General features: G+C 41.6%; 1 protein-coding gene across 6 annotated transcripts in view; it reads right to left on the reverse strand.

Annotated features, from left to right (window-relative positions):
- IMMT (inner membrane mitochondrial protein) overlaps window positions 1–24162 on the reverse strand; it is a 59734-nt gene that overhangs the window by 20360 nt on the left and 15212 nt on the right. For 4 of the 6 annotated variants that reach the window (XM_061590873.1, XM_061590870.1, XM_061590869.1 and 1 more), the window contains 4 exons: window positions 16439–16562; window positions 14929–15060; window positions 12135–12242; window positions 3855–3991 (listed from right to left, as the gene is read on the reverse strand). In XM_061590873.1, the coding sequence (XP_061446857.1) occupies window positions 3855–3991; window positions 12135–12242; window positions 14929–15060; window positions 16439–16562 (501 nt within the window). The remainder of the gene's footprint in view (window positions 1–3854; window positions 3992–12134; window positions 12243–14928; window positions 15061–16438; window positions 16563–24162) is intronic. The other 2 variants (XM_061590872.1, XM_061590871.1) reach the window with 1 other exon arrangement.

A 24162-nucleotide genomic window follows, 5' to 3' on the forward strand; every position in this document is an offset into this window, starting at 1 on the left:
AATACCACGGTCCCCTTTCTTTGGAATTGGGATATATATTGAACGCTTCCATTCTGTGGGCCCTCGTTTAGTTTTCCGTATCTCTTGACAAATTTTTCTCAAAATTTGGACAGATTCAGTCTCAATAACTTGTAGCAACTCTATTGGTATGCCATCTTCCTGTTGATTTCTTTCTTCCAAGTATTTTAAGAGCAACTTTCACCGCACATTCTAAAATTTCTGGTTCTTCATCATACGGTTGCTCCGTGAATGAATCTGTTATCCTTGCATCTCTTTTATAGAGTTCTTTGGTGTATTGCTTCCATCTTCCATTTATTTCATCTCGGTCAGTCAGTGTGTTCCCCTGCTGATTATTCAACATCCCTACTCTTGGGCTGAATTTCCCTTTAATTTCTCTAATCTTTTGGAATTGGGCTCTTGTTCTACCTTTTTGTTATCCTCTTCTATTTCTATACAATAACTACTGTAATAGTTCTCTTTGTCCCTACATACTAGTTGCTGTATTATTGCATTTAGGGTTTCATGTTTCTATCTCCTTTTGCTTTCCTTCTTTCTTTAACCATTTTAAGAGTTTTGTCAGTCATCCAGCGAGGTCTTTCTTTTTAACTAGAGGTATTGCCTTTTTCATTCTTCCCTGATAATGTCTCTGACTTAACTCCATAGTTCTTCTGGTTCTCTGTCAACTAAGTTTATAGCCTCAAACCTGTTCCTTATTTGATCTGTATATTCTTCTGGGATGTTATTTAAATTGTATTTTGGCATTATGGCTGCTTTGTTGTTCTTCTTTAGCTTTACTCTGATTTTCGATATGACCAGTTCATGATCTGTACTGCAGTATGCTCCTGGTCTTGTTTTCGCAGTAAGTATGGATCTTCTCCATCTTCTGCTACTCATTATATAATCAGTTGGGATTCCTATATTGACCATTTGGTGATGTCCATGTGTACAGTCGTCTTTTCAGTTACTCAAAAAATGTGTTTGCAAGAAACCAATTACTGGCTTCACAGAATTCAGTAAGTCTCTCTCCTGCTTCATTTCTATCTCCTAAGCCCCATTTTCCCACAATTTCTAGTTCTTCTCTGTTCCCTATGTTTGCATCCCAGTTCCCCATGTTTAATTTCTTCCTGTACTTCTGTGTAAATTCTCTCCAATTCCTCTTCTTCTTTATCTGCCGTTGGAGCGTAGACTTGGATGATGGTTAACAGGTTTCCCATTTAATCTCATTGATATCACTCACTCAGGCCTTGCATTATAGCTCCTAATTGCTTTTGCTACATCACTTCTCACTATTAAAGCAATCCCACTTCTTCTCAATTTCTCATTTCCTACATAAAATATTTTGTAGTTGCCTGATTGAAAGTGTCCCATTCCTGTCCATTTTAATTCACTCACACCAAGTATTGTAATGTTGATGCGTTCCATTTCTTGCTTGACAATTTCTAACTTTCCCTGGTTCATGCTTCTCACATTCCATGTTCCCATTGTGTGCGTCATACAACTCCAGACTCTCATTTTGCATCTCTGCGCATCAGCCTCTGGGCTTCCTGTCGGCTTTGACCCAGTTTCATCATTAGTCAAAGTGCTACTCGTGCTTGTCCCTTCTTCTTCCCCAGTAGCTCAATGAGTGCCATCTGACTTGGGGGTCTCATCTTCCAGCACTATCTCGTGTTGCATTTTGGATACTGTGTTCATAGGGTTTTTGTGGTAAGAGGTATTCAGAGGTGTTTTGGCATTGCTTTCCTCTGAGTTTGGATGCATCTTAGTCTGGTGTCTCAGCTTTGACCATTCCGCCTTGGGTGCCCCTACTAGGAGTCTAACCTCTTGGTCTAGACTCCTGATGGCATTGCTGTCAGCTTCTTTGACACTCTCAAACCCCCTCACCACATTAAGGTGTGCATCCTAGAGGAGGATGCTAATGAAACAACTGTGATAAATATTACTAATACTACTAATAATAATTTATTAGACTTCTTAGTTGCTTGTTACCTGAAGGTCTCCAAGCAATTTACAACACATTAGAGTCCAAGCAACTTACAACACACTATGGACCTGTCTTGCCTTCTCTTATCTGTCAGAGTAGAGGAACATTATGTTCCAAACAGGACAACTGCACCTGTAATTGCATTACATGTTGTGGCAAGCAGTGCTCATTTATTGGTTTACTATGCAAAGTGTTTGTTCCAGATTCATAGAAGTGAAGAGCCTCTGATTCTTCAACAGATGTCCCAACTGTAGTGTTATCTCTTGTCATACAAATGCCGATAGCACCCCATGCTTCATAGTGAGAAATACAAATGGGTAGTGCTGCTGTTGAATAACACTTCAGTCCCATGGTATCCAGTTTGCACCTCTTTTTGTCCATACGGCTATACTTTCTCTAGGGAAGTATCTACCAACAAAGAACTGAAAGACATGCAGTAAGCAGGCATGCTATCCAACCAATGAGGTGTAGTGGATGCCAATGGGGATTTAGTCCAGGAGTCTTTCGTAACTTCCAGAAAAAAAGGAAGCTTCCAAGTACCAAAAGTATGGTAGAATCAGTCTGCACTAGTCTGAACACTGGGTTGGTAACAATTTGTTTCTACCGCTATATTTCCAAAACCATCCAATCCACCTGATCAAAATAAAAGACCACAGTATGCCTGCTGCTGATCTGTTGATGGCTCTTAGGCCTTGTCAGAGAAGTTGCACTGAAAGAAATAGAGTCAGAGTCCTGAGGGGGGGACCCAGGAACACCCATGAAGCCCCACAAGTACTGTACAGGTTTCCAACAACCCCAACTGCCCTGGCTTCATTAGAAGGATGGAGGGTGCTGATGTCATGGAGGTACTTGAGGCCATAGGCCAAGTCAACTAGGGGATAGCATCAATACGAGAGGAAAGGCCAGCGTAGTGAAAAGAGTCAACGCTAAGATAAATGAAGGTAAATAAAGATGCAGTTAACAGGACAAAAATAGCTGCCCATGACTTCAGTCCCAGAAGCAAAGTAGCAGGGATCCTCGGCACAGAGGACAGAGATATTGAAGTCATAAGATAAAATAGGATTGTCAGGCAGCAGACACAGGAAGGAAACAGATGGGTAGAACAGTAACATCTTCCAAAGTAAAGAAGGGAGCATGGATGATTGTATCAGGATGGATAACAGGAATCCTATCAGTAAACTGGGCTCCTGCTGGGAGGAAGGGCAGGGTATAAATCAAATAATAATAATAATAAACATCTTGATGTCTCTCTACAGAGATAACAGAAGAGGTTAGTCCAACTCTCCTTGGCAACATTTGCTTAGTAAAGTATGGTTGATCTTTCCAGTCCTGATCTTTCCAAGAAATAAGGGCTTCCTGACAGTCACGCTCCCAACCCCATGAAGGGGAGTGGTATGGCAAAGCAAACTGTTAGGTTCCTTGTAAACAATCCTGGCAAAGAGGGGGTAGATCTCATCTAGCCCATTGCTCATTCAAAATACCTGTTTACAACATCCACAGCTACACTTGGGTCAGATGAAAAAGAGATAAGGTTGGGTGTGGCCAGATACTGATCATACCCAACTCCAAACCATTGGACAGTCTCTCCTGGATTGATGTAGATCTTAAAGAATACACACACACAATGCCCTTTTCTGTGAAGTCAAGGCAGAATTCCTTTCATCTTATTATTTAATACAACTATGTAAACCTCACTTTCCTGTTAAAAACCAAAGCAGCTTTGAATGTATTTAATTATAAGCCACATTTTAAAACACACTTCACCAATACAGCTTACCAAAAAATGATTACAAGTATAAACAATTAAAATACATAAATTAAAAATAAAATTAAACCTTCAAAAATGTAAGCGTGCATAATTCAACACACACACCTCAGAATTATCCATAGCCTCTTTTAGTTTCTGGGTATGAAGATTGACAGCCTGCACAGCAGCCTCCTGGAGTGTTATTGCATGCACAGTTACACGAGCAGTACTATTCAAAGCACTTTCCAAGGTTGCTGCAAGAGCTGATGAGAAAAGAAAAAAAATGATTTAGTTTGTTCACTTCTCACCTTGCAAAGTTTAGTTTTATATTTGTCTTCTTCCCATATGCTTCCTGCATTCCTTTTTCAGGTGAAGAGACCTACAAGCCTTCTGCAAGACAGGATAACCATCATGTCCATATGTATGTAACTTCACCACTAGAGTCAAGGCTGAAGGAGAATCCAACTGAGGCTGGATAGGGATGGGAAAGTGCAGCACAATTCTAGATTTAATTCTCCTCTTGTTGGAAGACATGTTGATGAACAACTGTGTTATGCTCAAGTTTTCCTGAAAACATGGATGCCTCTGTTGAGAATTTTGATACTCTCTCTTATAAAGATAATCTGATCGTTGACACAATGGACTCAGTCTCCCATCAACTGCACGTCTGTTAAAGAATGGACCATTGGTCTCACCTGAAGGGTGATTTTCATAGGAGGACTGCCATCAAGTGGGTTATAGCTCCACCTATCGTCCGAAGGCAAGAATGTTTTGAAGTCAAGACTAGGGGCGTCAGGCCCCTCCCACTCTCCAGTTCATCCGCAGTGAGTCCAAAGAGAGATATCTAAAAATGCAGGAAAAAAGGCCAATGGGCCTACCAGCAATGACATAACGCAATAGCAATAATCATAATAATATGACTCTAACGTAGCGATGTAACAGTAATAGCAGTCTTGACTTCACTAGTAAATCTAAATATAATAGCATAACAGGAATATATAAAAAACCCCAAAAAATATCTAGGTATCCTCAAACTGGGAGGGTCGTGATGGCAGTCCTCCTATGAAAATCACCCTTCAGGTGAGACCAATGGTCCATTTTCCACAGGAGGACTGCCATCAAGTGGGATGTACCAAAGCAACCCATAACAGGGAGGGACCACCCACATCCTAATCATCATTAAGAACCTGTTGCAAAACTCGACTGCCAAAAGAGGCATCGGCAGAGGCATAGCAATCTATTTTGTAATGCCTTATAAACGAATGTGGGGTAGACCAAACAGCAGCTCTACAAATATCAGCAACAGGAGCGTTGGTAGCAAAAGCAGCTGTAGTGGCCGCAGATCTAGTGGAATGAGCTGTTATGCTAGCTGGAACTGGAAGCCTAAGGGACTCATAAGCTAAGGTAATACATGCGTGCAACCAGCGGGATAAGGTGGAATTACTTTATGCCCCATAGAACGTGGATGAAAGGATACAAACAAAGACTCAGTTCGTCGTATATCCTGGGTCCTAGACAGGTAGGTCTTGAGAGCCCTCCGAACATCCAACGAATGCCAAGCCTTCTCTAGAGGATGGATAGGATTCGGACAAAATGAAGGAAGAACAATGTCCTGGTTGCAATGGAAAACTGAACTGACCTTGGGACGGAAGGAAGGGTCAGTCTTCAGCACAACAGAGTCCTTGTGAAAAACACAGAGATGGCGGGCAGAAGACAATGCACCCAGTTCCGAAACTCGTCTCGCAGAGGTGATCGCGATCAGGAACAGGACCTTGAATGACAACAGACGTAAAGGCACAGTCCTAAGGGGTTCGAACGGAGGGCGTTGTAAAGCCTGCAGGACCTTCGACAAACTCCATGAGGGAAAGCGGTGGAATACAGCCGGTGAGGGTAGAGAGGTTCCCCTCAGAAAACGTTTGATGAACGGGTGCGAGGCAATAGGACCACCAGCGGAGGACACTGAGAGAATGGACGACAGAGTGGATGCATGTCGACGTAAGGTGTTGGGTCTAAGTCACATCATGAGGCCCCTATGAAGGAATTGCAGCACCTGTTGTATTGTGGCCTGGGAAGGATCGAGGTGCTGGGACTGACACCACCTGGAGAATGCCACCCAAGTATGTTGATATATACGAGTGGTAGATGGTCTTCTCGAGGCCAACATAATGTCAATAACAGCGTCAGACAGGCCAGCAGACCTCAAATGTCCCTGTTCAAAAGCCACGCTGTTAGGTTGAGCCAATTGGGGTCCTGATGCCATATTGGGCCCTGGGATAAGAGGTCTGGCCTGACTGGGAGCGTCCAAGGGTCCGTCACTGACATGGCAAGGAGATCTGAGAACCACAGTCGACGGGGCCAATATGGTGCTATCAGAACCAGCTGGGCCCTCTCGCGCCACGCCTTCCTCAAGGTTCTGGCTAACAGTGGTATTGGAGGGAAGGCGTACAATAGGCCATCCGGCCATGGTAGCGACAGAGCATCCACCGCTTCCGCTGTCGTGTCCAGGTATCGTGCGAAGTACCTGGGTAGCTGGCAATTGCGACTGGAGGCAAACAGATCAACTGAGAAGACGCCGAACCGATGCTGGAGAAGATGGAAAATGGTCGGATGAAGTTTCCATTCTCCCGGAAAGACCTGTTGTCTGCTGAGCCAGTCTGCTGTCACATTCCAAATTCCTCTGAGATGTTCTGCTTTCAAGGATTGTAGATGTTGTTCTGCCCAGTCGAATATGAGGTAAGCTAGGTTCTGCAGAGAACGGGACCTGGTTCCCCCTTGTCTGTTTAAATGAGATTTCGCACACGTGTTGTCCATTCGAATGAGAACATGGTCCAAGGGGAACAGAGACTGAAAATGGAGCAGAGCTAAGTGGACAGCCTTTAGTTCCAGCCAACTGATGCTCTGAGTCTGCTCTGCTGCGGTCCAAACCCCCTGAACGAACTGGGAGTTGCAGTGGGCTCCCCAGCCGAGGAGACTGGCATCTGTGGTGATAACAGTCCTGCGGGGTTCTCTGAACGGAGTGCCCTGGGTGAGATGTTGGACCCGTGTCCACCAGCGGAATGAAAGACGCAGTGCAGGGCTCAAAGGAATTGCTCGATGATTGGACCTGGCAATGTCCTGCTGAAACGGTAACAAAGCCCACTGAAGTTGGCGAGTATGAGCTCGAGTCCATGGATGGTGGACACCAACATTCCGAGAGCCCTTGCTAGAAGCATGACGTCTGCGGTTGCGTGGTGCATCAGAGACCTTGCGATCTCTATGACAGCGGTTATGCGGTCTGGAGACAGGAACACCGTCGCCTGCAGGGTGTCTAACATCGCCCCTAGACGTTGTAGGCATTGGGTTGGTTGGAGATGGCTCTTGTTGAAATTGACTAGCCAGCCGTAGGTCTGCAAGACATGGAGCGTGAGCTTTAGATGGCGATGAGCCAGCTCCCTGGAACTCGCCCGTATTAAAAGATCGTCCAAGTAGGGGTCAATATGCACCCCTTGAAGCCGGAGGTAAGCCACTAGTATGAGTAGCACCTTGGTAAATACTCTCGGGGCAGACGAGAGGCCGAACGTCATCGCTCGATATTGAAAATGCTGAGGGCCGAAGGCAAACCGAAGGAATTTTCTGTGGGCTATGCAAATAGGCACATGGAGATACGCTTCCTTTAGGTCGATAGAAGCCAGGAAGTCTCCTTCGTGAAGGCATTCTGTAATGGAGTGGAGGGATTCCATTTTGAACCTGCGATACTTTACGAAACGGTTGATGAACTTGAGGTCCAACACCGCCCTCCATGACAGATCTCATTTGGACACAGCAAATAGGAGGGAGTACACCCCTTCCGACCTCTCTGTTGTAGGGACTGGCTCTATTGCCGCTGTGTCCAAGATGTGATGTATGGCTGTCTGCATGATGCAGTGCCTGGATGGTGCCCTGGGACAAGGAGAGGGATGAAATCTGTCTGGAGGAGTTGCCCAAAACTCTAGAGCATAGCCATAACAAAAAAGATCTCTGATCCAGGCGACCTGAGTCAGACGCAGCCAATGGTCTCCAAACAGAAGCAGTCTGCCCCCGACCGGTATCGCGTCAGTACTGTCTGTGCTGGCGAGACCCTCCCCGATATGAGGACACTGAGGTACCTCTGCATCCCTGATACTGACCTCTGCCTGGGAAACGTCTGTTCCAGACTCCCCTGGAGGAACGGAAATCATTGGTTCGGAAATCGCGGCCTTGTCCCCTGGGCCGCGCTCCTCGAAAGGGCTGGGTCGTGCGGTATGAGGTGAAACGTCTGAAGGGCCTGCGATCAACGCTCCTGACAGTGGCCAAGACAGGCTTCCGAGCATCCTTGGGGTCAACAAGTACTGCCTTTAGGGCTTCCTCGCCGAAGAGTAATGAGCCAGAATAAGGTGCCCTTGATCAGTTAACCCTGGCGGTAGAGTCCGGTTGCCAGTGACGAAGCCAGAGGGTCTGCCGAGCGACTACCTGAGCTGCCATAGCTCTTGCTCCCAGCTGATTTGCTCCAAGGTGGCATCAGCCACAAACACCGCCGTCTTGGGTAATTTCATCAGTGATCTCCTCAGAGAGACAGGATCGGGATTAGGATCATCTAAGAGGTCATCCAACCACATCATCGCTGCCCTGGAAAAGATGGAAGCTGATGCAGAGGCTCGCATGGAGAAAGCGGTGGCCTCATGGTTTTTGCGTAAGGCAAAGTCCAGCCTCCGCTCAGTGGCGTCCTTTAAATGTGAATCTCCTTCCCTTGGCAAAAGGGATCTAGAGACTAGACTGGAAATCGGCTCGTCTATGCCAGGGACGGCCAGTCTGCTTGTAAATTCCGGAGCCAAAGAGTAAAGCTTGTCCGGAAGGGCGTTAAAACGGCGTGTTTGTAATGGATGAGACCATTCGTCCTTGGCCAGCTTAGCAATAGGATCTGGCACAGGAAGGTAGTGCTCTGCTCGTGTGGGGGATTTCAGGACCCTGGCCCCTTTAATAGCGGGAGTGGCAGCTGCAGGTTGTGTAGATTGGAGACCAAGGGTGTTCAATACTCTGCGAGCAAGGGGCTGATAATCGGAGGCATCAAACAGGCGATAAGATGTATCCTCCTCTTGTTCCGACTGATCACTCCATTTGTCTCCTTCGGCTTGCATAGCAAATGGTAGATCCTCCCCACAAGAAACGTCATCAACAAACCTGCTCCTGGCAATGTCAAAAGGATTTGGAGAGCATGATGGATCTGCCTCATTGCGTACATAGTGGTCCACACTCCACTGAGGAATGGCGGGGACTTGTGACGGTGACTGTGTTTGAGTGAAGAACGACAGCATGTCTTGTAGTTGTGATATGAACTCATGAGACAGCTGCAGCCCCGGTGAGGTAGATGGTTGCGCTTGTAGAGGCAACGTTATGGATGGCTCAGCAGGCTGTGAAGATGAATAAGCCCTAGGTGGTAATACAGGAGGAGGGTGGCTGGCTGCTGGTTGGTCAGGAAACCCAGCAAAGTCCTCCTTGGAGGATGCAGTCGGAGAGTGAAATAGATTCGTTAACTGTTCCTGGCCCGCCTCCTCGGAAACCGGAACAGAGACGTAGCGTGGGCGCTTGGTTGTGCTGTGGCTGGATAGATGTTTAGTTTTGGCAACCGCTTTGGTGTGCTTATGCTTGGCCGCCTTAGATTGTTTAGGCTTGGTTGCCTGAGTTGTCGCTGGCTGTTCCGCCATCATATATTTTCTAGGGGGTTCAGTACACGGCCACGGATGGGGCAGAATGTACAGACCCGAACAGGCTCAGTACACGGCCACGGATGGGGCAGAATGTACAGACCCGAACAGGCTCAGTACATGGCCACGGATGGGGCAGAATACACCGGCTCAGATGGCTAAGTACACGGCCACGGATGGGGCAGAATGTACAATTTCAACAGCGTTGGTACACGGCCACGGATGGGGCAGAATGTACAGATCAAACAGCCTTGGTACACGGCCACGGATGGGGCAGAATGTACAGTTCCAGACAGCCTGAGTATACGCAGAATGTACAATTTCAAACAGCCTTGGTACACGGCCACGGATGGGGCAGAATGCACAGTTCCAAACAGGCTTGGTACACAGCCACAGATGGGGCAGAATGTACCATTTCAAACAGCTTTGGTACACGGCCGCAAATGGGGCAGAATGTATAGTTCCAAATAGGCTGGATACACAAAACAGCTTCAATAGTCAGCTTCAGTCAGCAGTTTGTGTTGAAGAACCTATAGCTAAGCTATATACTCCAACTTGCACGGACGAAGGCAAGAATGAACTGGAGAGTGGGAGGGGCCTGACGCTCCTAGTCTTGACTTCAAAACATTCTGGCCTTCGGACGATAGGTGGAGCTATAACCCGCTTGATGGCAGTCCTCCTGTGGAAAATTAGACTGTTTAAAAAGAAATAAAAAGCTTTTATATAGTTTGGCTTGGAAATTATGGGGTTAATTTGCTTCCTGGGGCCAACCTGATCTGGCAGGTAAACGCTTTAAGAAGTGTAAAAAAAGTGTTTAAAGGTGCTTTTCAAAATAATAAGGTAAAGTGTAGATTGCACACAGTCTGGCCTGTAGAGGGGATCAAGGCAAGAGCAGATTTTTTTGTTGTTTGGTTGTGGATTTGGATATGGAAAAAAAAGCTTGGGGAGAGGAGAGAAGAAGATCTGGGAAGGAACTGAAGATCTCATGGTGGTGCTGGAGGATGGGGAGAGCTGCTAACTGATGAAAGATCCTAAGAATGCTCTGAAAGAATTTTGCCTAACAGAATTTTAACAAGTAGGAAACTGGTTAGATAGGACTAGCTGGATGTGTTTATCTTGTTTTAATTTCATTACTGTTTTGTTATCTTGGGATGGTTTTGTGTGCATGTAGCCATTCAGACATTAACACATTTTTTTGTTTTTTAGTATACTTATACATTTGGTTCACAATGCTTTGTGGTGTCAGTGTCTGTGGTTTTACCCAGCCCACGCTTAAGAACCAAAACTCACACTACCTAAAGGTGATGTCAAGGAGACTCAGAGGAGCTAAGGCTGCTTGCCGGAGGCAGCCAGGGACAAATAAAGACTTCTACCTGGTGGCAGTGGAAAGGAAGAGCAAACAAGAGGGGGGCACTCTGTCTGGACTGGTCTCCCTTCCTCACACAGGCCAGGGTGCAGCTAGGGACCTGTGACACCACCTCATTTTTTTGAAATAGCTGCAGCAAAACAAACAGCGACAGTCCACAATCTACAGATATTGCTACTAAACATTTTTATGCCACTATCACTATCTAAATTTTCTTTACACAACAGAAAATTAAAACTAAACAACACTGGACTGTTCAATTCCCGGCCAGAACACACAAGTCAGTTTTCAGCCTCGGCCCCCATCCTTCTAGACTTGATATTCTCTCTCAGGTACATATTCTAGAACAGCCTAGGTCTGAGTTACTGGAGGTCATACTAATTTCCAGACACTAATCCAGAGACTGGAATTGTATTTTGCTGCATGACTACAACTTCTCATGATGAGCAGTAAGACTGCCACAGTTTGATCCCTTCGTAAGGCACATTGGCAGAGGTCTTTTAGCTTTGCAGAATGCTTGTAGGACTAAATACAATAAGATGCATTAATCTGTTCTATTTTTGACAAGTGAAACTGGAAAATAATGTTTTAACTACCCTGCAGTTAAAAGTTTTGTAGGACAACTGTAGTGAAAATGTTACTTCAGGGCTTGGATCTGGCCTGCAGGCTACCAGGAGCAATCCCTGGCTTATGCAAAGAACCTATTTATTGTAGCAGTTAAATTTGCTATCATCATTACTTTATCTCATGGCATACATGCATAGAATTAGGCTTTGTAGGAGATGGACACTGTTTCAAAGAAAGGAGTTAAATCTTTTGAATTTACAAGCTGAACAGAACAAGTCTAATGCTCTGATAATGCCTGAATATTGACTTTGCCACTTTCAACATAAGATTGCATTCTGCAATTTAAGATAAACTTTGCAAGAAGTTGTCTATACATAACATAAAACATTTTACAAACTGTAAAATGGGTTCACGGCACAAAAGGTAACATGTAAATATGAGAATTTTTAACTCTATGCAGCCCAAAAGTAGTTACTGCAGGTACATTTTGGGTGAGCAGAAAAATGGTTGAAGACCCTTGCACCTCAATGCAAAGTGTTTAAACTACTGTAACTCAGGCATTCTTCATAGGATTCTTCTCAAATATGGAAAGAATATACCCTTTGCCAGGTAAATCCTTTCCATGCCAAGTTTGAAGCTGATAGGACAAGGCACCTTTCAGCTTTACAATGACAGAATGCTAAAAAAACCCAGCCACCTTAACTACATAGCTGATCTTAAAACTGTAAAGTGAGCCTAATTTGGTCTGCTCAGACACTCTGTGTGCCTACATACCAGAAATCCTCTCTTGTTCCTCTTTATCTTGCTGTGCAAGACGAGCTGCAACCTCCTCAGGTGGCCTCTCTTTTACAACTGTGGAATCTCCATGGCTGCGTTTTTCACCTAGGTATAAAGGTTTGTATTTTACTGAATCACTGAAAACAAAACTAAAATTAGAAATTCATGAGGCAACTATTTCACTGTTAAATACCAACACAGTGGTCAGTGTGCTGGAAGTGTATTTTGCCAGACGACCCAACCTCTTGGCTGGCAATGCTCCATAATTAAACCAATCCATCTAGCAATAGCATCTTCACAGTTATGAAGCAATGTGCTCAGTCATAACCAGGAATTACATTCAAAAATCAGTGAAAACTTAACACTGTAAACACCAGCTTCTCACATTTCTGTTTGCCTTCTGTCAAGTGTAATAAGAGGAGCCAAAGTCTTCCTCTTCAGCTTAGAATTGGGGAAGGAAAGAGATCATCTCAGAGCTCTGAAGGGCTCAGTGCAATGACAGAGAAAATCCTTGCTGCTTCAAAGTACAGAGGTAGGTTGAGGCTGCTCATTTGGTGGTGGGTTTTCCTCTGGCTCCGAAAGGAAAGACTGGGCCTGGCTGTGATAACGGGTAGCCAAGATTATCATCATCATTAATTAAATTTATATCCCTCCCTTTCTCCCAGGAGCCCAGGGTGGCAAACAAAAACACTAAAAACATCTTTTATAAAATCTAAAAACAATTCCAATACAGATGCAAACTGGGGTAAGGCTCAGAACATCTTGACCAGTCAGTGCCAAAATGAGCTCCTGATCCCAACTCCAAAATGTGGCCTGGGAGGGCAGGGCCCTGACTGACCCCAACTACAAAAGCCGCCCTGGGCTCCTGCTGGGAGGAAGGGAGGGATATAAATCAAATAATAAATAAATAAATAAATAAAAATACTTATGGGCCCTGCAAGACCTGCAGCTTACAATGTCTAGAGACCACTGCAATGGAACATTTAGGAATTCTTGCTGGGGGTCAACATTTAATTTAGAGATGCATTTTTTTGCTGTCGGGATTATGGCTTTCTGTTTTTATTGTTAGACCTTATTACGTAGTATGTGGGGATTGCTTAATTTTATTGTATATTAACTGCTGGGGTGAATTAGGTACACTTTTTGATCTTCTAAGGCACTTTGAGCATGGTTTAACTATGGAAAGACGGCTTACAAATAAATGATGATGACAACAGCATAGCATGAGGACATGAGCTGTGTCTGCAACTGTATATAAAGTTACTTACTTGGGAGTAAGCTCTACTGAACAAAAAAGGGCTTGCTTCCAAGGAAATGTAGGAAGATTGTTTTGAAGGGGAGGGACAAGGTCCCTATGACCACAGATTCTGGCTTGGCTACCAAGGCCAGCCAAAATCTGCAAACCCCTGGTGAATACCATCACCACTTGCAAATATCTTCTCTCTTCCTTCCTGCATCTCAGGACTACCATTCAACCACTTCTGATTTAGATCAAGTGTGAATTTTTTAGAGGTCTATAATATTCTTTTTCTCAGCTAGTATCAAAAGAACTGAAAGGGCAGAGATACATTTAGGAAAAGACATGTATACCCCATATATGGAAAGTAAAGTACACAAAAGAAAGAATCTGAGTACTGAATCAATGCATGTGGGATTTTCAGCCTTTTGCTATACCTTTATTTTTGACTCATTAAAATTATTGATATTAACTCGCGGAGTAACCAAGATAAATACGAGACCACCATCACGCGGAATTTACAATCTCAATATCATCAGATGGGGACAGAGAAAAAGGTTACAGGAACAATAAGCAGATATGCCATTATATGTACTTAGTTTTAGTTTTAGCAGGGGATGAGGATTAAGAGGCTAAGCTAAAGAACAGGAAGAAGAAAAGTATGTCAAGGACAGAATCAGAAGGGAACCCAAAAAACTTTTCTGAGAAGTTAATACCTATTCTTACCTATTCAAGTCCCCTACACTGCCAAGTTATAAATACCATCTAAAAGTATTTTCCTGAGTGGTACATTCCTATGTATTTATTTCCACAATGTATATACTGTTTAATTATAATAGTCTCTAAGCAGTGTAAAATAAATTTACATATTCTCCTATGTCCCTCTATAGTTTCTAAATTAAAGGACTGAAGTTGTCAACATGAGAGACCATGATGAAAAAAATGCCTTCCAAAAATGGCCATGATGATGGAGGTATAGAATTTGGAGATGGATGGATGGTTCATAAGAAAATTAGTTCCAAAAATAAGCTCTCATTACTTTGTGCAGTAAGCTAGCAATCACTGTTAGTCTCCTCCTCCCTATTACATTGAATTGAAATGTGGAAAGCAATGAACAAAGTCACCTTTTTGGTGTTTGTGGTAACCATCAAAATACTGTCTGTAACAGGTGCCATGGATAACTGCAAATCATTTCAGAAGAATTAGGAAGATAAGAAGGTGGAATTTCCCAAGAGTTCCAAAGAATCAGAGGGACAAGAAAAAAGATCAGCCTAAATCTATGTATGCTCCAGTCATACAGAATATAAATATTACCATCTATTCATAGTAGAAAACATCTCAGGAAAGCACGTGATTATATTTGCAAAGCATTATAGGAGTCTAAGGATTATAGGCAAGTTGTAGGATAAAATACTAAATGAAATCTTTGCCAAAACCTAGATGAATAATCCTCCCAAAAGGCAGCAGGATTCAACTCTGGGTTTGCACAGCTCTTTTTGCGTCAGAATCTCAGAAGTCAAGAAACAGGGAGTTTTCAGAGAAATGAGACAATACCTAAGTCAGGAGGCTTGTGTTTTCCTTCAAGAGGTGCATGACTTTTGCTTTGTTCCGCCTCCTGCATCCCTGGAGCTGGAACTGACAAAGCTTCACCTGTTGCTGAGATTATCTGAGCTACTTCTGAACATGCTGTTAATATATGGGAACAGAAATTACACCACCACAATTTCATAAATTGAAGTACAATCTAATCAGTGTAACTTTTGGAGAAAGAAAAGGGAAAACTTGGAAGATTGTAAGCCTCCTTTTTGGCCCCCATTTTCCTTTCTTGTGGGGTTTTTTAAAACGTTATTTAGAACCACAATTATTTACACATATTAAACAGTATCATCAACAAAGATAACTCCAGAACAAAGAAAAGGCCCAACAATTACAATGTCATGACAATCAAAGGAGTGTAATATTCTTTCATATTACAGGTCTAATATAGAAGACAATCACCTTTATCATAATCATCAGACAGAGGGATTTAAGGCATAATAAGCAATGTGAACTGATAATAATTTCCAGGACACTTCAACCATTATTTTTCCAAATTGTGTCATGTTGGGCTGGATGCATCCTTGTAATATCAGTCCTGTTAGCGTGAAAAAAAAAGAGCAACTCTATTCTGCAAAAAAAGCATCCCATTTTACTTGCACCTTGAATATGTGGATTTGATGCATTAAACTTCTCTACAATTGCAATTTTCCAAATTTCACTCTACCCGAGAACTACATGAGACCTATTGCTTCTCCACAGATGTGTTCTCACAAGTCTAACAGTGACAGAGATTAATCTAATCAAGTTCTTAAATACTATGCCCACATCCCCTCAAATCAAACAGTGAAAATAGCATTGTTGTTGTTTTAACAGCTGTTTGTCCAGGGATGTTGATCTCCTTGAGTATCTCATCCTAAAATCTTACTGCCTTCAGGCACTCCCACCACAGGTGAATCAACTGAATCATACTGACCAGAACCTCTCCAACAGTCTGGTGATGTTGTACCTAGCATGCGTCAATCTCACTGGGTATAATACCATCTGTGGATTATATTAAATGTATGAGCACCCAATGTCCAAATTAACTGTTTTATCTCCCTCTCAATTTGCAAACGTGGGTTGTGTTGATACAGAAGTCCCTAAGCCAGTGGTCACCCCCCTTCCCTATATTGTGTTTCTTTACCCATACTGCAGAAAGATGGCTAATTTAAGAGAGGTATCAGGAGGAACCCACATAGGACTAATTTAGATCGCCACACTTTCCATACCATAAATGTGCAATGTGTGAACACATTGCAGAATTTTGTATGTGAGTTGTTGGAAGAAAAAGTTGCATCCACAAGGGGACTTCCTTTAATCCTGAAATTTCCATCAGCACCCAAGGCTTATCTTTATTATGCAGTATCAGATAAATTAATTGGCCCAACTGAAAAGCTTTCCATAATGGTTTCAAGATCTAAGAACATAAAATATTCATAGTTCACTCCCTATTTTTAGGAGGTTCATAGCTATTATTTCTTCTTACCTTCTTTTTCTTCACTAGCAGCTGAGGGTACCTCTGTTTTACTCTTTGTAGATTTGGCAGCAGGCTGCTTGGATTCTTTCATTACCTCTGTTACAGAGGAGATTTTCAATGGACCCGACTGTATCTATGGGAGGGGAAAAAAAAATATCCCTGTGAAGAATCCCTGTATCGAGAATACTCATCAGACATGCATGCTGTTGAAACACACATAAAAACTCCTACACGGGAGAGATTCATATTAATCGATATATTTGAAATAATGGGCAATAATTTGAAAATAATAATTCTAAATGGAAACACTGTTTATAAAAAGTTGTCATCTAGTAGATCAGGAATAAATCACTTTCCAGATGTAGCTGAACTACAACTCCCATCAAATCCAGCAGCATGATGGCAGTGAACATTCAGCAACATCTCTGGAGGGCCACAGGTTAGCTAACCCTGTACTAGGTGAAAAAAGCAGTTTGGGCCAGTGTAAGAGATGTGGTAGAAGAAAAAACATATCCAAGTGACAATATATCCCAAGGGCAGATTATATCTTCCATTCTCCACCATGTCACACTGGAATGTAGCCTGCACACGTGATGTGAACCATGCTTTACAAAAAGACTTTAAAAACCTTTTGTCTTCCCTAATGTTCAGTATTTTAATGTTATTACCGTATATGCTTACTGATCCAGCAACCATTACAAATATTAATGGTATTAATCGATATATATTGTCTTTGATATCTTACTTGGTAATTGGCCAAGTTATTATTTAAAAACATTTTGTATCACTTAACATAAAAACAACAAGTGTATAAACAATAGTCAATAAAACTTACTAAAAACAGGTAAAAGCAGAACAAAACTATACATCACAGATAAAACTGAGTAGTATACAGAGAATTAAAAAGTAAGAATCAAGAGTCCAGGAAACGTGAATAAGTATTAGTTTTAATGAGGTTTTTAAAGGCTATAACTGTTCTTAATCACCACTAAAAGGTAATTACTAGGTTTTTGGGTGGCACTTTTAGCCACTTCATATGCAGTTCTTTCTCTTGCAGATGCTTTGCTTCCCCAATGAGATCAGTGAGAAGCTCCCAACCTATAGGAGCACGTTTTAGGTTTGCTTCCCAGTCCTCTTAATGGAATCTGTCTTCCTATAGTACACAGCCTTGGCAGCAAACAGCTTTAAAAAAAATCACTTCTGGCTACTAGCTCCAAATTTCAGATTATAGTTATATATGTACTGTACTTTGAAAGTCAGCTGGGAGACATTCCTGGAAAAGATTACATCTAGCTGTGATGACATAATTAAAATGTCCACTACTAGTAGGCTGTGCAGAAACACACACACCCCGATCTGATTTGTGGCTCCAATGTGTAACTACAGATCAAGCCCAATCTGGTCTGGATAGATCTGGACCCAATCTGACCCGATTCAGATCCAGATCACAATCTGGATATTACAACTCTCTAGAAACCCCATTGACTTAAATAGCAAAACAGAAACAGCCATAAGTTTCTTGTTTTATGACCTAGAGACATGATATTTAGAGTCATGGTATATAGGGAGACTTGTCAAGTTGCAGATGGATAGCTCCATGGTTTTTCATACTAGCCACCTTTAAATTTTAGACATTAAACTTGGTGACATGATAGTTTATTCGACCATATGGTCAGAAACAGAGTAAAACAGCTAACAGTTGTACATTATCAAGAATTCCGTACAATCCGAAATGGGACTTTAAAATACAATTCATTAAAAAAAAAACCACACAGTGTAGAATACATTATGTTTCATAATAATATTCATTCCAATAGAGTCCTATTCTCAGCCAGAAGAACCCTTTAAAATATTGGATCTAAGTTTTTGAGCAGCAACACTAAATTTTGCAACCTGAGTTGTTATCTTGGGAGATGTGTCATCCAAAAGAAATTCCAACCAAAAGTGTTCAGATTTGTGTTGAAAAGTGGACAAAAGAGGAGCAATCAATTGGTGTCTTAAAGAATTGTAAAAAGGACAATAAAAAAGTACATGTATATTATTTTCAACTACTTCCTCTCCACAAGGGCAGACTCGATTTTTATATGGAGTTTTGGCAAACCTACCCTCCATAAGAGCCGAAGGTAGAACATCCAGCCTGATCCGGGAAAAGGCTTTACGATATTCCGGGATTTCCAAGTTTAGTAGATATGGCATTGGGGTGCAAAATTTAGGGTTATGGCTTTGATTTTTAATTAGTAGTAGATGCTGTTGGTAGTCAACGTCTTTTAAACGTTGGCGTATATTGGTTATAGCTGTTTGGAACCCCATGGCAAGAATAAGTTGAGGTGAAAAGCCTATCGTTTTAAGTTTATCTACTACAAGATCCGCCCATGGGGATTTGAAATTATCACTTAGAATATCTGGGGCAAAGCCAATAGGATTAAAAATAAGTTTTAGCCAAGCGCTAATTCTTGAAAACCATATTTTGGTTTCAATTAGTTGGACTCCAGCTTCCAATCTAAGGATGATATTTGACACGCATGTTGGGATTGCCAATATGGATCTCAGAAAGGTGGTCTGAACCGTTTCGAACTCTTTAAAATTAAGATTCTTATTTACCTGGGAGCCAAAGGTTAGTTGTGCTATTATTTTAGCATTAAAGATTTTAATGGCCGGTAAAAAGGATTGTCCACCAACAGAGAAGTAGAAGGCCAACAGTGCTTTCATCGTTCTCTTGGCATTAAGAATCATGAGTTTGTTATGAATATGGCAAGTGCCTGACGCTTGTATAACATACCCCAAATATTTGAAGGAATTGACTTGTTCAATTTTGTTTCCTTGTATCCGCCAATGGTGGTTAGTTTTTTTCCTAGTGAATGCTATAATTTTGGTTTTTTGGTAATTTATCGTCAATGATTCCATGTGGCAATAAGTTGCTAATTTAGCAAGGAGTCGCTTCAAATCAATTGGAGTTCTAGCTAGTAAGGCAATGTCATCAGCATATAGAAGGATGTTTCTCGATTTCTTGGCTAGTATAGGAGGGTGTGTAGCTGCTGGTGTTAAATTATGTACAATATCATTGATATATATGTTAAATAGTACTGGGGCTAGCACACATCCCTGTTTGACTCCTTTGAATGTTGGAATAGGGTTCGTTAAGTGACCACTAGTGTTACATCTTATTTGCATGGAAGTATTGTTATAGAGACCCTGTATTAAAGCAATAAGATGGCTATCCATGCCAAGCTGGTTTAATTTTGACCAGAGACGGGGGCGGGATATTGAATCAAATGCAGCCTTGAGATCTATAAATGCTGCATAAAGAACCCCTCCTTTTCTGGCTGCATATTTGTCAATTAGGTGTTGAAGCACTAGTATGTGATCAAAAGTTGATCTTTTTGGGCGAAAACCAGCTTGTTCATTTGCTAGTATGTCATTCTGTTCGATCCAATCGATCAATTTTATATGCAGATGGGCTGCATAGAGTTTGCTAATTGTATTTAGTAAACTGGTCGGTCTATAGTTGGTTGGATCGTCTACCGGGCCTTTTTTATGAATATGGACAATTGTAGCCAGTCCCCAATGTTCTGGGATTATTAATGTAGAATCAATATACGTAAATAGTGAGGCCAGAACGGGAGCCCACCAATTTGCGTTGGTTTTAAAAACCTCAGGGGGGATATTATCTGGCCCAGGAGCTTTATTAGGTCTCAATTTGGAAATTAAATACACGATTTCTTGTTTAGTGACTGGGGGCCACTTCTGTAAAGACTCATTTACTGGTTGCGGTGTTGAATTTAGATCAATTTGGTCGAAATATAAATTATAAAAGTATGATTCCCAGATAGGAGCAGGTACATTTGCAGAGTTGCGATATTGGGATTTTGGCCAGTGAGATGTAACTAGTCGCCAGAAGATGTTAGTATTTTTTTGCTTAGCAGCTTCCAATAGTTTTTGCCAAGCGCTATTCCTATCTTGTTGTTTTTTATTCTTAATTAATAATTTGTATTTTTTCTTTATTTCACAGTATGCATGTAAGTCTTCAAGAGACCCTGTGGCCTTAGCTTTTTGGTAAGTATCCCTCATTTGACGGTTAACTATTACGCATTCACTGTCGAACCATGTCTTAGATTTTGGGCGGTAAGTAGTGAAGTGGGGGCGTGATGTATTTGTAATAATCATTTGCAAATTTGTCGTAAGTTGTTGAAAAGCGCAAAGTGTATCAGTCGTAAGGGTGGATTCTAGTATTTCCTCTTTGATTTTATTAATAGTCGGAGAAATTAGTAACTTAGATACCTCAGCGCTCAATTTAGGCAACCATTTGACCCTAGTTGAGCGCATTTCTACTTCGTTATTGGCGAATGTTCTATGGGAGAGATGCAAATCATTTGTATTAAGTTTAAATTCAGTTATGGTTGGCAAGTGGTCACTTTCCCATCGATTTTCAATGTGGAATTTATTTACCAGAAAGTAAAAGTCTATTGAAACAAAAACAAAATCGATTTGAGATGAGCCATTAAATGAGTGATAGGTGTAGTCCCCTGTAATATCTCCCAAGGCTTGCCCATTTAGTAATATTAGGTTTGCCTCTATACACATTTTCATTAATAGCAATCCTGCATAGTTTATGACGTTGTCCTTTGAGGAACGAGGGGGTATGTTGGATGTTCTCTGTTGAGAGTAGAGGTAATTGATGGTACTTATGAAATAAGGCCGAATCTGAAGTGCCAATTCGGGCATTAAAATCTCCGTGCAAAATCAATTTTTTTTCTGGATTATCAATCATTAACTTAGAGATAAAGGCTTCAAATAAAGATATTCTTTTGATATTCATGCTGTTGCTACGTGCTGGAGGTAAATATACACTGACGAGTATCAATGAAAATTCAGTAAATTTTAAAATAAGGGCAATAGCTAGATCTTGTAAAGTCCCAGCAACTGTAGTTTTAGCTTTTAAGGAAGTTGAAATAAAGGTGCAGACTCCTCCTTTGGGTCTGCCACCTCTTTCGCTAGGGGTTGCTTGGAGGTAATAAGATGTAAAACCATCAAGGATTGGTTCACTCAGAATCCAAGTTTCTTGTAGGGATATTATGTTATGGGAGGATAGGTAATCTATCGTGTCCTGGTTAGTAGAGATATTATTCCATCCAGCAATATTCCATGAGAGTAAATTAAGTTCGCTTGACTTAGGTTTCAGTCAGTTAGATGAAGGATGAATGATTTGGGACTGGTATATTGTCTTATCTCTACACACATTTCCATTGATTTTAGAGGGTTGTAATCGGGTAGTTGCAGTTTCTTTTAGCAGTCGTGAAGTAAGTTTTGAAGAATTTGTTGTCAGAGGGAAGCTTAAGGAATTACTGTGTGTTGAATGTTTTTCAGGAGAATTGTGTGTTAAGACTAAGATGTCCGATACATTTGAAAAGGTTAAGGACTCTTGTGTTTCAGGCAGTATGATTGGCTTCTTTATATTCTCCAGAGATTGTATTAGATCTTTCAGTCTATTGATGGTCTCAAGTTGGTCACTGGAGTTGAGGTCAGGATAGAGATCAAGAAGTAATTGTTCTTCTGGAAATTTTGATGTTGAATATTGGTTTCCTTGATCCGTAGGGGGATTATGGTTTCTCTCTTTTTGTTGAAGGTTCATCATTGATTGTGAGTGCCTAGATGAATTCGGATGAAACGGTGAAATTTTAAGAAGACTTTGCAGTGAGGCATGATTTTCGAAATATCTTGTAATCCATAAGTGGCTGCGTACAAGTATCGCTTTATGGGTGTAGAGGAGATATGCATCCCTCGCATCCCAAAAGGTAATAACAGCTCTGGTCGTAGTGTAGTTATGGAAAAGGTATTGTACTGATGAGATTGAGTTTATATTAGTGCGGCCAGGAATTATTTCCTCTAAAAGTTCCCATATATGGTATTTACGTTCCTTTTGTGATAGCCATCTTTTAGCTTTAGGGAAATTCAGAAGTACTAGTTTTCTTGGATTTAGAGTCAATTCCCAATGGCATTCCTGCATTTGGTTTGTTGTCGTTAAGTTATTGTTTTTATGTTGAAGTTGCATCTGATGGAATTCCTTATGGAGTTCGGTATAGGTCAGCTTTGGTGACTTCTGAGTTGTAGTCTCTTGAAATGAATTTTGGATTGGTGAGGCAATGTTTGATCCTTGAAGGAGTTCAGGCTCTCTCGAGTTCGAAGGAGGCTCCTTTCTGGTAGTTCTTTTTCTTTTTTTCCCTTGTTTTTCTTTTTTGAAGCTCGTCGTGGCGGGTCTAAATGTTTATATAATTTCCTAAAGTTCATATGGGACTTCCTAATTGTTTTGGAATCTTTTATGTTCTTGCTTTTTTTCCTTTGTTGGACTGTTTGTGTGTTCTTATTTTCCTTATTCTTGTTCTGTGCAGGCAATTTCCAGTCCTTTGTCCTAGTTTGAGAAGCTTGCGATCTGTGTGTAAGGACTATTTTTGGAGGACTGGTTTGTAAGTCTATTTTTCTGGTAAGCTCTATTAATGTTGCTAGTAGAGGGCTTAATTCCATTACATATGTTGCAATTTGAGAGAAGTACTGCGTGGCTGTTGAGATCCATTTTTCCATTGATGCATTAGTCTCACACTTGTCATGCATTGTGTGTGATTTAGCATCTACGCAAGGTTTGCATGCTTCAATAGTATCAAGTTCTCTTTGCTCATTATACAAGGTATCAATAAAATTTGTAAAATCCCGTAAAATATATTCAGAATGTGAGTTCGAATTCCTTTTTGGTGAGGATAGCACTGTTGGTATTAAGGTTTCTGTGCTTCTAATAGACTGTAGTTCAGGTATTGACTCACTATAAGATGATTTGAGTAAGGGCATAGAGCTAGCTGTGGACAGATTAATTGGAGAATCTTTCAAATGAGAATCAAGGAAAGAAGTAGAAGGCTCATGTTGTTCAGCCCATTTTAATTCTTCAGCTAAGTTGAGACAGGATGGGTCCTCTCATCTCAAGGTCAACATTTCTGTATTGCTTAAAGAAATATCCAAGTCATTCTTATCTGTCCTCAATATAGGAGCAAGATGTGGGTCTGATGTTAGTGTTTCATTACTTCTCTCTCTTTCCTTTTTGCTGTTCTTCGTTTTATAATACTGGGTCATTTCCATCTGTTTGTGTGTGTGAGAAGATTTTCGAGTATTAGTTGGTAGAGCTTCCCGTGTGGGGGAAATACCCAGTGCTTTACAAGCATTCCTAGTGAGAACCATCACAGTTTGTTTTAAGTTGATGGGTAGTTTTGTTCGTCTTAATCATTTGTGGTGGGTGAAATAAAGTAGCGTAATCTCTTGAGATAGGCTTTGTGTCCTTAATTATTTACTTACAGTTGGTAGCTAGGTCAGGCTCCAAGTTCAGCGTCTTTTAGCTTCTCAGCTTAATTGCAAAATATATCCTGGAACAGGGAGTGAACCGGTGAATAAGAACAGTCGTCACAAGTAGATGATAATACTGTGTAGTCCTTGAAGTAATTAGAGAGTTTGAAGATTGAATAAGGTGTTTTAGTCAGCTTGTCTAGACAGAAGTAAAAAATTGACGTACTCCTATATCGCCATCTTTTTTCCTCCCATGAACACAAGAGCACTCTCTCTAGGAGCAGATGTGTAAGGCGCTTCTGTGTCATGTGATTACACAAGTATGTCTTTACCCTCCTCAGAGCACTGAAAGAGGCCCTGTTTACATGGGGCCTGTATTGGCCTGTGGGCAAGTTCAGCAGCTATATTAG

This window comes from Rhineura floridana, chromosome 11, assembly GCF_030035675.1.
Source record: "Rhineura floridana isolate rRhiFlo1 chromosome 11, rRhiFlo1.hap2, whole genome shotgun sequence".
NCBI lineage: Eukaryota > Metazoa > Chordata > Lepidosauria > Squamata > Rhineuridae > Rhineura > Rhineura floridana.